Here is a 17,022-nt window from a genome sequence, read left to right as displayed (position 1 = left end):
TGCTGGGCGTGGGGCTCACGCTTGTAACCCCCGTGCTTGGGAGGCAGAGACAGGAGGATCATGCAGGTTCTTAAGCCAGCCATTCTGGCTTAAGAGACCCTGTTTCCAAAGAAGAAGAAGAAAAAAAAGTATAAAAATAGGTCTGGAAGCATAGTCCAGAGGTAGAAGGGCTTCCAGGAACCCCAGTACCACCAAAAAAAAAAAAAAAAAAAAAAAAGTGACAGGCTAAAACATGCTGCGCCTTCTTTTTTCTTTTTTTCAGTATTGGGGGGTGGAACCCTGGGGGAGTCTACCTCTGAGCCACACCCCCAGTCCTATTTTTTTTTAAATTCTTTATTTTGAAACAGGGTATCATTGAGTTGCAAAGGACCTCACCAAGTAGGTGAGGTCATCAGTGAACCAGATCCCCCTGACTCAGCCTCCCAAATGCAGGGATTATAAGAATGTGCCACCACACCCGCTTGCACCTTGTTCACTCCCTTGGAAAGCACTTTATGTTATTTGACTTGGGACAGAGCCTGGTTACTATGTTCCCTTTACAAGTCTGTGATAAGAAGTTATTAGCTTTAATTTAGTCATCTCTAAAGCCAATCTTGATTTTATTTTTATTTTTTATGAAGTACCGGGGATGGAACCCAGGGCCATTTTACCTCCGAGCTACACCCCTGGCCCTATTTTTTAGTCTTTTTATTTTTGAAACAGGGTTTCACTGAGTAGCAAATGGCCTTGCTAAGTAGCTGAGGCTGTCCGCAAACCAAGACCCTTTGGTCTCTGCCTCCCAAATGCTGGGATTACAAGCATGCCTCGCCCAGCCCAATCTTGATTGCTTTTTCTTTTATGAATTTCCTTATTTTATTTTTTTGTATATACTTTTTATTGAAAATAAATGGTACACATTTAAACTGTGCTTGATTTTAAATGAAGCTCATAAGAAGTTAAACTAATCAGGGTACAGTGGTACACTCCTATAATCACAGTACTTGGGAAGCTGAGTCAGGAGGATCACAGGTTTGAGGTCAGCCTCAGCAACTCAGTGAGGCCCTCTATAACTTAGAAAAACCCTGTTTCAAAATAAAAAATAAAATAGGCAGGGAATGTGGCTTTTCATTTGAGAAGTAATATTTGCCATTTGTTGTGACTTTCTACCTTGAGAAACTTATTTTTAATTTTAGATAAAGGTCCCAATATAAAATCTCTACCTTTTATGGCCTGTAAGAAACAGCTGGTTGAAAAGGATTGCTGGCTGGGTCTTCTCTGAAGCTATATTAAAAAATAAGTTACCTACTGCTCTGGAATGGATATTGTACAATTTTCCAACCTATCTACTCCCAGAACAGAATACAGAAGTTTGGGTATTCCTAACCTATGACTTTCTGAACAGCCATTTTCTAACAAGGAAGGTAGAGAGAAGAATAAATATAGCACTCTTTTGCTTTACAATGGATAGCAAGCCAAAAGTCAAAATTAAATTTTGTGTAAGTTATGTGGTAAACTTTATCAATAAATAACACTAAGAGAATATCACTCCTCTAGTTTTCAAATCATTTTTGTTTAACTTTTGGCATACAAAGAACAAGCCTCACGATCTGAGAGGACTAGATCAGGATTTTTACTGAAAGCTAATTAGTAAAGTTTAAAATCCATACTCACTAGAATGGTGAACAAGACCCTGAATGCCTAGGTTCCCTTCCTAGTTTAAGTGCTTTCTCTCAACATGAGTCACTTAAAGTTTACAGAGGATTTGTATTTTTAAAACATTCCAGAATCCTTTGAAGGCTGCATCTATACTTCACACGTGAAAAAACAGAATGAACAGATTAAGTGACTTAGACTTACTTAGTCAATTTGCTACCAACACTGAGGTAAAAAATAAAAAGAAATGCCCACAAAGCACAGTACTATTTCCCTTCTTTTTTAATACGGTGGTGGGGAATAATAGCAGCTCTTCCTAGTGTTTGCAAGGGGTCAGTTTACAGAACAGCCTACTGTAGCATTAAAGTTTTCTGAATTTACAAGAAGAAAACTTGTGAGCTTTAGGGAAAGAAAGGAATTTTTTGTTTCCAAATCATGATAAACTTTGGAAGAAGCAAAACGACCCAAAGAAATGGAATATTGCTAATGAATTGCTATTGAGAGGCACTGTTGACTAGACTTGGAAAGGGTAGAGAAGAGCAGAGCACCAACTAAAGCAAGCAAAAAGCTTCCTCTAGAATACTTCTGCGGTCTTCTGGGGATGAAGTAGGAAGAGAGAGAGAGTTGTAAAGGTAATCTAATGCTGACCACTTTACTGGACAAAAGAAACTGACTTAGAATTTCCCATGTGCATAAATTCTACCAGTATTTGTACAAGATTTTCAATTTGGTATGGTTAAAACTGGTCAATAATGAAGTGTGTGTGTGTGGGAGGGTCCTGGAAAATTTGTTGGTTATTTTCATGAAAAGTTACCATACTTAAAACAAGCATGCCAGCTGGGCATGGTGGTGCATGCTTGTAATCTCAGAACGTGGGAAGCTGAGGCAGGAGGATCTCTGTTTCTTGGATAGTCACAGCAACTTAGTGAGATTGTGTTTCAAAATAAGAAAATAAAATAGGACTGGGCATGTAACTTGAAGGTAGAATGTCCATGGGTTCCATCCCCAGCACCATACATATACAAAAAAGCAACAGGTAATATATTATAAATGTGTTTTTAAAAGGGAGTATTTATCCTGTGCTGAAAGGTGATGGGGAGCTTTTCTTTCATTCACCAGCACTAGGCACAATCAGAGAACATGCTTTTAAGTCACTTGGTTCCTTTCACATTTGTAGTATGCCACTCAAAAAGCACGCTTTCCAAGCCACATTGAATCTTATAACATGTTTGAAAGATCTATTAAAGTTGAATTTTCTCAATAAAAAAAAGTTATATTAAGTTTAGGTAAGGCCAAAAATTTTTAAGTTAAATTTTGTCACTGATGCATTTCTATTTTCTATTCTAATAAAAGTTCTTGTAAGCTATTCATCTTATTAACACAATCTGGATTTAAGTGACATAATATGGGATCATTGAATCTTGGTTTCATAGCTATGGTAGACATTTATTTAAAACAATCAAGCTGGGCGTGGTGGCGCTTATAATCCCCGTGCTTGGGAGGCTGACAGGAGGATAGCGCAGGTTCAAAGCCAGCCTCCGCTGGCTTAAGAGAACCTGTTTCCAAATTAAAAAGAATACATAAAATAAGTCTGGGAGTGTAGCCCGGAGGTAGAAGGCCCCTGGATTCCATCCCCAGTACCACAACAAAAAAACAAAAACAAAAACAAAAAACATTCAATTAAGTGATCTCCATTATGTGTGGAATCTGAAAAAGTCAAACTCACAGGAACAGGCTGGAGAAGAGTGATTACCTGAGGTGGGGAAATGAAGTGATGATGTAAACTTTTAAGGGTGCAATCTTGCAGTTTATAAGGTGAAAAAGACCGAGAGAGCTAATATACAGCAGTGTTTATAGCTAATGATAATGTACCGTATGCTTGAAATTTGCCGAGAGTGTATCTTAAGCACTCTTACCACATACATACATACACAAACAGGTAACTGTGAGGAAACGGACATGTTAATCAGCCTAACTGTAGTAATCATTTCACAATCATATATCAAAACACCACATCATGCACATGGAATAATACAATTTTTGTCAATTATATATTTAAGAAGCTGAAAAATGCTAAATTATATTCAATTAATGAATGAGGAAATTTTTCCATATCTGATTTTTAAGAACAGAATTTTCCCAAAAACCAAGTAGCAGGTTTTAGAGCTAAACAGAACTGAAAACCAAATTTAAATAGTCCCAGGAAGTGAGGTCTGAAGTTCCTTTAGTCATTATAAAGAGTTATCTTTAAAGACAGAAAATAAAGATAACTGGTGTGTGATTCTGTTCCCTTCTTCAGCTTTAATATATTACTTAGCAAACTATGAAATGGCCTTCAACTAATGGCAGGGTGGAAGGTTTCCTAACAGAACAGTTTTCCCACATGCTGGAGAGTAGCTAGAACTGGAACCACCTAGAGGCTCCTGACTTCCCTGGGAAGTTGGGGGCTGCTGCTAAGAGGACATGACAAATGTTAGCTTGAGGTGAGCTGGGAACACCTCGAACAGCCCTTACTCAGCAACCTTTCTGAGTGGGCATGGAAAGCTCCTGAGACCTCAAGCAGAGGCACAAGTATCTCTGTGAAGACCACCCTTAAGAGGTCTTGGCCTGGGTTTATACTAAGATCAGCTTTCAGAGAGGAAAAGGCAAATTGGCACTGCTCTCTAGGGCTAACTGCGCTCCAACCTCCACAATGCCTTGTCTTTGTAGGCAATTCTACCCTGACTGCTTCTAACCAAGTTTTATTCCTGTTTCTGCAGTCCATGCCACACACTGTATTATCCCCGAGACACACTTTGGACATTCTTTCAAGTCAAACACCAACTTTTCCAGGGAGAGAGACATTATTAACCTCAGTATAAATAAAGCAAGCACTCATATGACTTTCCTTTTTATTTTTTTATGTGGTACTGGGGACGGAACCCAGGGGCATTCTACCTCTGATTTATACCCACAGCCCTATTTTTTATTCTTTATTTGGAAACAGGGTCTCACTGACTTGCTGAGAGCCTCAGTAAGTAGCTGAGGCTGGCTTCGAACCTATACAATCCTCCTGTCTCAGCCTTCCAAGTATTGGGATTACAAGCGTGTGCCACCACCCGTGGCTCCCTTTTTGAGTCTTATTTGATATTAAAGCAACAGTGACAGGCCCCTTTAAGAGTAGTCTTTTTCTGTCTCAGTCTCTCAGATCTGCTCACTTCAGCTGGTCACTGTCTGACAGAATCCTTTCCTCAAGGCCTAAGTTATTTCTCATAGGTGGTAGCTGCATTCCCACCCCAATACCAGACCTTGTAACAATTTTGGACAGCTTTGCCAGATAAGAATGGTTCTAGGGTGCTGGAGCCAAGATGGCGGCCGAGCGCAAGACCAAGTTGTCCAAGAACTTGCTACGCATGAAGTTCATGCAGAGGGAATTGGACTTGGAAACCAAAAGACAACTGGAAGAGGAAGAAAAGAAGATCATTAGTGAAGAGCACTGGTACTTGGATTTGCCAGAGCTGAAAGAGAAAGAAAAAAATATCCTGATATGGAATATGGACTCTAGATACCCAAAACAATCTCAAAGAAGAACAAAGCTAGAAGATGTATATTTTCTGATTTCAAACCATATAAAGCTACAATAATTGAAACAGTGTAGTACTGTTCTAAAGGCAGATATATAAACCATTTGAGTTAAATAAAAGCCTAGAGATTAAAAAAAAAAAAGAATGGTTCTAAATCTGAGGCTTTTTGTTTTTTGGAGAAGCTGTTTGAAGATGCCAACCCATTCTCCACGTCCCCTTACCCTCACAGCCCCCCCCCACACTCTGATCTAGTTAATGGTCTGGTAATGAATATTTTGGAAAAACTTACATGACCAATACCTTTCCAATCCTCCCCACCCTAGGAGAGGTGCTGACTTAAGAAGCAATCTAAACAGGATCTAAAAAACCTAACACAAGCAGTTTACCAGGCTCTTAAAACAGTGACTCAAGGGATCCAGGGAACATGTGAATTAGATGTTCTGTGTTCAGAGATAAAACACATAAGGCAAAGTAGAGAATCTACCTTTAATACCAACGCTACGTTGTCAGTGTAATCTGTTTGATGAAGAGACTGCATTTTTACCATGGCTTAGTCCAAATTCAGCAAAAACTGGCAACATACTCTCATTCCAAACATGCCCAGTACTCAGCTAATCCCTTCTCTATGAAGTCAGAAAAGAATGTGCAGTAATAGGAACCCAATGCCTCCCAAACAGGAGGGTTTCCAGTTCTTGAATGCAAGGGCTAAAACAAATCTCATCAACTATCTACTGTAATTACAAACTACTTAGAGAAACATGGGGCTTCTCAACACAGGTACTCTGCTCCTACTCTTTATGGTTTGTAAACATCCTTTACCCCACCTCCACTATACTCAGAACCATGCTTTTGCCAAATTCATTTTCAACTGGCAAACAAGGACAGAAACCACCTTCAGAGCAATGCTTCCCTCTGGGAAATCCTGGGGAAGAGATGCAGTAAGGTCAGCCCCTACAGGGTACGTTTTCCTTGGACTTACAATGCTGAGAACATGATGTCCTCAACCAGCTTGGAATCTTTTCTGCTACAAACCTGAAGTAAACAGATTCTACTGCAACTACAAGTCTGTTACCAAGGCCACTGTATTGATCAGTATAATTAACATTCACAATTCATTTTAGTCCAGCATGACAAGCCAGCTGGGCTACTCTCCCCATAAGTGAGCACTGGGAATTTTCATGTCTTGCTAAGAAGATGGGCACTAAAAACAATTGCTGAAACCACCTGGCCACCAAAGGAAACTGAGTTATCACAGCAACTGCAAACATCTTCCATCTCTACAAAGCACCAATTTTATCTTCCAAAACAGTGGAACTGTGAAGGTCTCTCTTTCCCCAAATCCTGCCGGTCATGTACTTTAAAGAAACAATACACAAAATGTAGTGGGAATTAGAGCCAGAGCTCCTGGCTTGGACAGCACTGGCCAGTTCCCAGGTGTTTCAAAGTTAAAAAACACATGGCATCAGGGCATCAAGCTCGGCGTTTGGCCAAGAAGGGGCTGCCATCAATTCATCACCAGCCCCCAAACCTCAGACCCCCAAGTGAAAGTCTCCTGTTCCTTAAATCCAGATCATGTATAAACTGGGATGCCACCTTCAACTTTGGGCTTAGTGTATCCCTTTTGCTAAGGGTTTAAAATTTGTTTCAATGGTGAGAAATTTAAGTCGGCTTCCCATTATGTCTAAGGATATTTCCATGCCCACTGCCTTGTGTTCACATGCTCCTGGGCTAACAAACTGAATTTACCTTCAATGTCTGACATTCTTAACTTCTTACTCGCAGTTCCTAGTATTCTCTTGTCTACTCGTGAGGGAGAAATCAAAGTTAAAAAACAGCCTTGGCCAAATGAAAGAAAAAGTAGGTCAAAGTCATCACAAATGTTGAATTAAGATTTACAGTCTTCTAGGAATGATCACTTCACAGTATTTTAGTCAATAACCTTTACTGACAGTATTATGTGCCAGGTACTACATAGACATAAATGTGACCTATGGTCCTAGACCTCAGTATGCCCCACTTGGAGAAATCAAATGAGTAAGATCTGATAGCATCAGTGGTTTGTGAAGTGCCACACTAAAATCACACCTATTTTTGAGAGATAAAGAAAAGCAAATTGTTTAACTTAGTACTCAATTTTAGTATGTAAACTCCTTATTCCAAACACTTCTATGGAAACAGCTTTGGAGCTTTAGAGGTGTCCACACTTCGTATGAGAAGCAGTAAGGATGAGATGGCACAAACCCTCCCAAAAGTTCCTAAAATGCTGGCTTCAGTATGTTTGAGTTCCTGAGTTAAATCCCCAAGGCAATTATAATGAGTCTTTTGGGAAACTGAGGAGCATCCCAAAGAGGAGGGTGACAACACCAACAGCCTCAGCTTTGTTCCAAGCCACAAGGACAAACTGTAAGCTGAAAACAATCTTTTAGCAGTTTCTGGACCTGCAAAGGAAAGAGACACTGTGGCTTAGAAGTCTAATTCAGGGTTTTTAAATCTAGGAGTCATGAATGAGTTTCATGGGGTCCCCAAGTCCTCTGAAAGTACAGGCAAATTTTTGTGATCCTGAATTTTTCTGAGGAAAGAAACTGATTTTCACTTAATTCTTGAATCTGTGATTCAAAAGATTAAGACTGCTATTCCACAGTTTCTAATTCAGCAACTCCCAAAAGCATTCCCTAAAACAGGCAAGTGAGGCCAAATTGATTTGTCTACCTTCCACACAAATCTGCCTATTTATTCACCCCTCTTCTTCTTCTGGGGATTGAACCCAGGGATATTCTGCCTCTGAGCTACACATCCAGCCCATTTTTAAAAATTTTGAGATAGGATCTCCTTAGGTTGATGAGAGTCTTACTGTTTGCTGAGGCTATCCTCAAACCTGCAATTCTTCTGTCTTAGCCTAATTACTGGGATCACATGCATGTGCCACCATGCTTGAATATTCACCTCTCTTTTGACATTAAAAACAGAGATGAGAGTGTATATTTTGAAAATTTAAGAGGAATGCTTCTTCTACAGCTTCAAAATAAAGCTAACACTTGTGAGAGTCCAGATGAGTTTTCCTTAAAGATGATAAAAGCGATGGGGTAGGCCTGGTCAAAGAGGACAGATTAGAATTTCTGCCCTACAAACTTTCCTGATAGGCACCTTTTAAAATTTTAGAATCCTGGGGCTAAATGCAAACTAGTCACAGATCAAAAGCTTAGATTTGAGGTCCAGCCAGCATTGGGAAGGACAAAGTAGTTCCCAGTATGCCCATGGAAACCCGTGTCCTAAAAGTTCACTTTAATAAAATTAATTAAGTACTGGAAGTGCTGGAGCCGTTTATTAAAAAATAGACCTTTCAAAGTCCTGACATTGCTCAAAACAGCATGAACAGCTTCATTCAGGAGGTCTAAGTGAAGGAAACGGCTGCTCTCCTCTCCTCCAGGCCTTTGGCCCCTTCACCTGCCACTCACCAACTCACCAGCAGGCTCCTGCAGCACTGCACACCTCTGTGCACCAGTGCACCAGCAGTTGCCTTGCCACTCTGAGCAGAGGTTCATGGGAACCCACTGATTCCAGTGTATGTGCACAGGTTCAGGAGAAAAGAGAAAAACATGACAACAGGGCATGCTCTTGCTGGGCAGTTCTTCAGGTGTAAAAAATTAAGCCTGAGGTAGGTTCAAGATGAACAGCAAGCGGTTCCAAACCCTTCCTGTTTAGTAAGCTTTGTTTCAATCATACATGTGAGTAAGGGTGTCCATCTTAAAAGAGATTTGGCTTGGACTGGTAGAGGGGAACATGCTATGCCCAGTGAGCCCCAAGGTTATGTGTGCAGGCACCCTAACTGAGCTTCTGGGACCTTCATGGAAGAAAAGCAGGAGCATGCTTGGAGAGTCCTACATTTGTGATTCTGTCCAGGTTTGTTTTTTTTTTTTTTCCAATCTCTACTTCTGGAATCCATATACTACCTATTACCAGTAGTTCCGTAAACATTCTAACTCTGTCCAGTTTGGGTACTAAATGACTAAGCCCTACTATATATGGCTGGGCAGCACCAATCATTCATATAGATTCTGAGACTAAAGCACTAGGCTTTTTTTTTTTTTTTTTGGTAGTGGTCCTGAGGATTGAACCTAGAGCATTCCATTTCTGAAATTCATCCCTAGCCTTATTTAATTTTGAAACAAGGTCTAAGTCACTGAGCGCCTCACTAAGTTGCTGAGGATATCTTTGAACCTGTGATTTTTCTGTCTCAGCCTCCCAAGTACTAGGGTTACAAGCATGCATCAACACACCCAGTCAAGCCAATTCTTTTTAGAAAAATTGAACACTGATAGAAACAAAATCAAGCCAGTCTGGCTGGGTGTGTTGGCTCATGCCAGTAATCCTAGTACTTGGGAGGCTCAGGCAGGAGGATGGCAGGTTTGAGGACAGCCTCAGCAACATAGTGAGACTCAGCAACCTGGCAAGACTGTTTCAAACGCAAAACAAAACAACAATAAAATAGGGCTGGGGGGGGTAGCTCAGAGAGAAAATGCTCCTGGGTTCAATCTCCAGTCCCCCCACCCCAAACACATGCAAAGAAAGAAAATAGTCTGAGTCTCAACAAAGGCACAAGTGCTCCATTTAGTTCTGTAATTGCTGTGGAGCAAAGGGTACACATTTCTGCAGGATAAAATCAGCTACATACAATGAGGAGCAGGTCATTTAGAGCAGTGGGAAATGACACCTTGGGGAGGAAGTTGGCATACATAAGGAGGGATGGGCTCTGAAGGGCCATATAAAGTGATAAAGTCACAACTCAGAGGAGTCTTTGATATTGTTTCATGTAATTCAAAGACTCTAGTTTGGGAAGACCCCGAACTTTGCAATTTGAGATAAGCTCCTGGACTCAGGCTAGCTCAGTGCCCAACAAACACTATATACTACAGGTGTGTTGTGTGTGCTCTCATTTGACCTATGCTGTATTATCCAAAGAGTTACAAAAAGTGACCACAAAAACCAAGGTGCTTTTCAGAGTGTAAGGAGATATCAACTAGATAGCAGGCTAGGATAACAAGTCCAGATCACAACTCTCCAGGCAAACCAGTAATAAGGTCACTTTAGGAATAAAGAAGTAGACCCATTAATTAGTACTAAGTGCTAATCCTCACGACAAAACTATATAAATAGTACTACCTTTATTCCCCATTTTACAGATGAGAAAAGATAGGTCAGAGAGGCTGTCACTTGTCCAAGGTCCCACTGCTATCAGATGATAGACCAAAAATAAACTTGACTCTAAAAATCAAGTGGTTAACTTTTATCATACTCCAATTCAGTTTTTGGAATAAAAAGGCTAAGTTAATGAGGCCTTATGTAACAAACAAGCAACAGTGTGGTACAGTAAGAAAATGGAATCAGAAAAGGTACTGAAATCTTATGTGAATTTGTATTAATGTTTACCACAAACAAGACATCAATAGTGACAAGAAATGGAAGGAAATTTGAGGTAAGATTCTGTTGGGCCAGGTTTGGTGGTACATGCCTATAAACTTGGGATGCTGAGACAGGATCGAAGACACGATTGTAGGTTCGAAGACAGTATCAGCAACTTAGCAAGACCCTGTTTCCAAATAAAAAAATGGTGCTGGGGCTGGGGATATAGCTCAGAGGTAGACTGCCCCTAGATTCAATCCCCAATACCACCAAATAAATAAACAAATAAATAAATAAATAACAGATAAATTGATTAATTTCAGGCTGGAAAAAAATCCTAGTCTGCAAATATGCTGTCATTCATACATGATGAGGATGCTTCTGACCTAGGAAGAATGTGTATGAAATTATTTTTCAGTTTGTAATGATAATGAAGTGTGTGTGTGTGTGTGTGTGTGTGTGTGTGTGTGTTACTGGGGACTGAACCCAGGGTCATTCTACCTCTGAACTATGTTCCCAGACCTATTTTTTTTTTTAAATTTGGAAACAGGCCTCACTAGGTTGATGAGTTTCACTACTTGCTGAGGCTGTCCTTGAACCTGGGATCCTCCTGCCTCCCAAGTACTAGGAATGCCATGCCCAGCTCTGATTGCATTTTTTTTTTTACCCCCAGGTCTGGGGATGGAAACCAGGGGCATCTGACCTCCGAGCTACACCCCCTGCCCTATTTTTTTTTTTTTTTCCCGTGATGGAAACCAGGGGCATTCTACCTCAGCCATTTTTTTAAATTTATTTTTTATTTTTTATTTTTATTTTTTGGTGGTACTGGGGTTCCTGGAAGCCCTTGTACCTTGGGCTACACTCCCAGACCTATTTTATACTTTTTTATTTTTGGAAACAGGGTCTCTTAAGCTAGGGCGTCTGGCTTTGAACCTGCGTGATCCTCCTGTCTCCGCCTCCCAAGTGCGGGGATTACAAGCGTGTGCCACCACGCCCGGCCTTTAATTTTTATTTTGAAACAGGGTCTCACTGAGTTGCAGAAGGCCTCACTAAGTAGCTGAGGATGTCCGTGAACCTGAGTCCTCCTGTCTCAGCCTCCCGAATGCAGGGATTACAAGCATCCGCCACCATGCCCGGCTCTGATTGCATTTTTAGCATAATAATAGTGGTCATTCTTTCTATAAATTTAACATTCACATTCCCAAATATGAGAATAAAATAGGTATGATTCTCCTTTCCTAGTCAGTTCCTTAAGACAGCTCCAAGGCATTAAAGTGCTTGTTTACAGATCATTAACTACTAGAGGAAGCAGAATAAACATATTATGAGTCCAGGTGACTAAAGAGCTACATGATTCTCTGTATCAAACATTCTTATGGACAAATTTACAAGAATATATTGAGTAACACCCTGGATCTAAATCACACTCTTCTGATAAGACAAAAAGTACATATGATCTTGCCAGCAGAGGACCTAGACAAGGAACTGATTTCTCTGTTACAAGCTACATGTTCAAAAGTGCTTGGAATTAATCTGGAAACTAGTGTGTAACTAAATCAAATCAAGTAGGAAAAAGAAAGGAAATTGGTACCGGTGCAGAAATCTAAAAAAGAGGAAATCTAAAAAACTGGGGATGCAGCTCAGTGTTAGAGGCAGGCTCTAATCTCCAGCAAAACAAAGAAAAGAAAAAAAAGAAAAAAAAAACCTTCTTACATCCCTGATACCTGTTCAAAAACTTTCACGGTCCTAGATAATCAAGAGACACTAATGATATAAAGAAAAAAAGAAATAGCAACCTATCTAAACTCACAGTGATTCTGAGGAGTGCTGGTATAAATTCTATAAACTGCATCAGGAATTCACCATTAAGATAACTGAGGAGAAAAGAAGCATCCTGGAATTTAGCCAACACCTGAGCAGGACTCAGGCTTTACTTGGTGTGCTTTCTAATCTACTAATGAATTACTGGCATATGTTCTTTATTCAAATAAAGACTATCCTAAAGCAAAAGTGATATTCTTCTCTTGGAATACTCCTAGTGGTGAAGGTCTGACTGCACATATCCTAGATCAGATCCCTAATGTATCACTCAGGAGAGGCCTTCCCAAATGTTCAGAAGTTCAGAGAACAGCCAATGTTTTGAGAAATATGTCTACTGCAGGAGGTTTCATCAACAAACTGGAGATTTGGGTCTGTTCTATGAAGAACCAACTTGACATAATGTCAATTTCTAAATGTCCAAGGAGAGTTACCAACTCTGTAGCAGAAAGTAGCAGAAAAGAAGGGATAAATCCCCAGTGATTATGGGGAACTAGATGCTTTAATTGGTTTGACTCTCAAGTGTGAACATGAAGCAGTTCTTCAATGGTATAATGTACACTTACCTTGAGTTACAACTCAAGGGATCCTTTCTCACCTCCAATCTTCCTAGCCATACAGTCTGAAATCTCTGTAAGTCCTGAACAAGCCTCACCATGGGAACCATATTATAGCTACTGATGTGGTCTCATGAAAATTGCCTTTCAGAATTTTGTGCCAAGATAAGGTGTCTTCCTGAGGAACTGGCATGCATTCCTTTCCATGTCTGCTAAGGAGACTATAACTCGGTGATTCCCTTCAGCCTCTGGCTGCTAGGACCTCACCAACTATCTTAACCCTCAAGGATAGCAATATTTTCTCTTCATTTCTATAATTCTGACTTCCTATGTATTTATTGTGGTACTGGGGATTGAACCCAGGGGCATTCTACCTCCGAGCTACATTCCCAGCCCTTTTTATTCTTTATTTTGAAACAGGGTCTCATTAAGTTGTAGAGGGCCTCAAAAGTAGCTGGGGCTGCTGTGAACCTGCAATCCTCTTGTCTCAGCCTCCCAAGTACTGGGATTACAATTTACGTTTTGTTGTAAGTTACCTCAAACAAGGGTATACAATAGACCTTTAAAAATTACTTCTGCTACTTAAACTCCCAACATGTTGTGATTTCTACCGTTTCAAACAGCAGGCATTAATTTGGCAGATCTGAGGAAACTGAGGCACAGAAGCTATTTGCCAATTTAATTTTCAACAGCCAGATTTTTTTTTTTTTTGTGGTACTGAAAGTGGAACCCAGAGACTTTCTACCTCCAAGCTATACTCCCAGACCTATTTTATATTTTTATTTAGAAACAGGGTCTCCCTAAGTTGCTGAGAGCCTCACTAAGTAGCTGAGCTTGGCTTTGAACCTGTGCGATCCTCCTGTCTCAGCCTCCCAAGCACGGGGATTACAAGCGTGCGCCACCACGCCCGAAAAGCCAGATATTTTAAGCCTTTATCAAACCCACAAACCTTGTTATGTACAAAGTTCTGCAGTAGACCCCAGGGCATAAAAAACTGCATGTCTTGATTAAAGGCGAAGCAGTCAGGTATCTATGCTTTTAATAGATGGACATCCACTCTACCTCAAACAAAGCAATCGAAGTGAATAAAAGCTGACCAAAAATTATACTAGAATCTGATCTGAGGACCATTAAGGTGACCCTGAAGTAACCTATATCCTCTGGCACTATGAATGCCAATTCCTGAGGGGCCTCAGGGACTGGAATGACCCAAGGATTACTTGGTCTAGAGCCAGGATGCAATACTCATAGGTGAAGGACCGTACCATTCGAAGAGGCCTTTTTCTTATACCATTCAGTAACATGCCATGTTCATTTCTTCTTATTTTTCCCATGCTTTCTAACATTATCAACACATGGCAGAGGTACAAAAGTGATCTAAGTCATAATGCCCAACTCAGCTGAAATTCTGAGAAATGGATTACCTAGGACTTGCTATGTGACCTTGACTAGTCCTCAACTGATCCATTAACTAAATAAATGCTTTTATCATCACTAGGGAAAGGGTAATTAGTCATCATAAAGCACTTTTATAGAAGTGCTATGTAAATGCTACACAATAAAGCTCAGAAAGAATAAGACTCACAACACGGGGGCACATCTACCAGCAAATGGAAACTTACAATAGGGTCTTCCCATATTCCTGGCAGGCTTCTTTCACCTAATGGAATACCAGTCTCTAAAGTCATTAGCTTTTGGCCTCAGAATAATACACATTAGCAATATTCCTCCTGGGAAGAAGAAGGGAAAAGGGATATTTATTCCTGGTAGGCATTCATTCCCATATCTCAGTTACTGGTTAGCCAGGTGAGCAATTAAATCTGAGTACCTACTCTATACAGCTAGGCACAACAGATTCAATGGTGAACAAGAATCCCTGACTGAGAGTTTACAAGGTACAACACACTTTGACGTATCAGCACTGGTGCTTCCAAGAATACAGGTTCACTAAAATAAAGGGAAGTAACAATAAAGATGCCTAACATTCTAATTGCTTTAGCAATTCGGGAAATGAGAATAGGCTAATAAGGAGAGGAAAAGTCGGGGGGGAATTAGGCTATAAGGGTTTTTACCACTTTTTCCCCTGAACTCATCTGAGGTGCTACCCTTAAGCCTTCTGCTCTTAAAGACTATAACTGTTTCTCTAAAACCAGTGAAGATTACAAAGGGTTACTGACTGAACAAAGCAATCAGCTGAACTAAGAGCTATAAAACCAAGGTTAAGCAGATTCCTGAGGGTCAAGGGATCTTCCACAACCTTCTAAAGGCACTGTCAGTAAATCTTAATTTTGTGAGAAAGCAGATCTAAAGCACACAATGACGACTTGTCTTTTCAATCTTGCATCTGATTTCTGGAGTGGGAGGTTAACTGCCTTAAAAAAAAAAAGCTATCTGTCCCACTTAAAACAGTTTTAACAAGTTCAGGTGTAGGAGCCTCAAGGACAGTAGCTATTCTTGCAAACTGTGCTTGTTCGGCTTACAAGCCCCATATCCCACTCAACACTGCAGGCAGGGACAGCTTTGAGACACTGTCTTTACACAGGAGGGAAATTGTGCGGGTGCTCACTGGCTTCAGAAAGGTCACCTCTTTTGCAAAGGCTCTCTCGTCTGCAGTTAACTAAGTGCTAGGTATGTGGAAAGTCAAGATATGGTTGGCAGGAAAGGATCATAAAATTCCAATAAAATTTCAAAATACACTGAAAGAGCTAGTTAGCCTAAAATCTCCAAAAGCTGCCATTTCCAAGACAATCAGAGGGCTGTCCTTTGAGCTCAACCCACAGTACAATAGACTAAACTTGTTCTGCCTCAGTAAGTGCAGTAAAGGATGAGCAATCGTTCCTTACCACCCACCCCTCCAACCCACCCAAAGCTCCTTTCTGGAGGGATGTCTAAGTGATCTATTCACATGACTCTAGAATCAACCTGCATCCATGACAGTGCCTGCTGTCACCAACCTCCAAATGTCCGTTTCTCCCCTCTTTCGGAGCAACTGGAAGATCACACAAGGTGAAAAATCACAGTCTGCTTTTCAATCTCATGCTGCCCTCATCGCCTTCACCTGTATAAAAGAGCTAGTTCCACGCATTCTTTTCCCTCACCTCTAAGCTATCACGCAGTGGTCGGGCTCGACGGCCCCTGCTCCCAGGGATCTGCCTGATTTACCCACTCACCTGCGGGGAGATCTTCTGTGCACTCTCAGCCCCTGGGCAGGTCACAGGGGTCAGATGAGTCGGGCCACCCCCTCCCACTTTCGCCTTCAGGGCCCTTCCTTCAACAGGGAAAAGTCAGCCGCAAATTTAAGGCCTGGCCCCGTCGGCTTTCAAATAAAGATCCCGGAGGGCTCGGGGCCGGGGGACAAAGGAAAGCGAGGTCAGGCCGACTCTTCAAGCCGGGGTAGGCCTGGGCCGGCTCGCCCTGACCCCCACTCCTCCCCGGCCGCCCCGCCAGCTCGAACCCGGGCCCGGCCGGCTCGCGCCGCTCCCGCGAGGCCGGCGCCGCCACGCAGAGCCCCCGCACCTTCTTGGGCGCCTTGGTGACGGTGGCCATGAAGGAATACTTCTCGGCGTCCTCGATCTCCTTGGCCTGCTTCAGCTCCTCCCCGACCCCGGGCAGCGGCATCGCGTCAGGCATCGACATCCCCGGCCGGCCCGGCCGCGGCCGCCCCGCCGCCCCGCCCGCCCGCGCGGCGCCTCCGACCCGCGCCCCCGCGCCCCGCCAGGCCCGGCGCCGAGCCGCGCGGGCTGCCCAGGTGCCGCGACCCGCGCTCGTGCGCTCGGCAGCCCGACGCGGCCGGACAGCGGCGCTGGCCACAGACACACCGGCGGCGGCAGCGCTCAGCTCCGACCTGCCCGCGCCGCCACCTCCGCTACACGCAAGCACGCACGCAAAGGAAAGAGAGCGGGCAGTGACGCCACGTCAAGTACTGGCAGCTCTTAGGACGGAAAGGGGGCGGGGCGAAGCGGCGTTTGTTCATGACGTCATCACGCGGCGCTGGGCCGCGGAAGCCGCTCCGCCTCCTTTCCAGCTCGCGTGCGTGACTCCCAGGGTGAGCG

General features: G+C 42.3%; 1 protein-coding gene across 1 annotated transcript in view; it reads right to left on the bottom strand.

The window, feature by feature from the left end:
- Positions 1-16,606, bottom strand: part of AHCYL1 (adenosylhomocysteinase like 1) — a gene marked incomplete at both ends in the record, with an annotated part of 40,076 nt that extends 23,470 nt beyond the window's left edge. The window contains one exon of the mRNA XM_080691207.1: positions 16,487-16,606. Coding sequence (XP_080547333.1) covers positions 16,487-16,606 — 120 coding nt within the window. The remainder of the gene's footprint in view (positions 1-16,486) is intronic.
- Between the last annotated feature and the right edge of the window lie 416 nt (positions 16,607-17,022).

The sequence above is a fragment of the Muscardinus avellanarius genome (genome assembly GCF_963383645.1).
Source record: "Muscardinus avellanarius genome assembly, chromosome: 3".
NCBI lineage: Eukaryota > Metazoa > Chordata > Mammalia > Rodentia > Gliridae > Muscardinus > Muscardinus avellanarius.
This window is presented reverse-complemented; position numbering and strand designations above follow the sequence as displayed.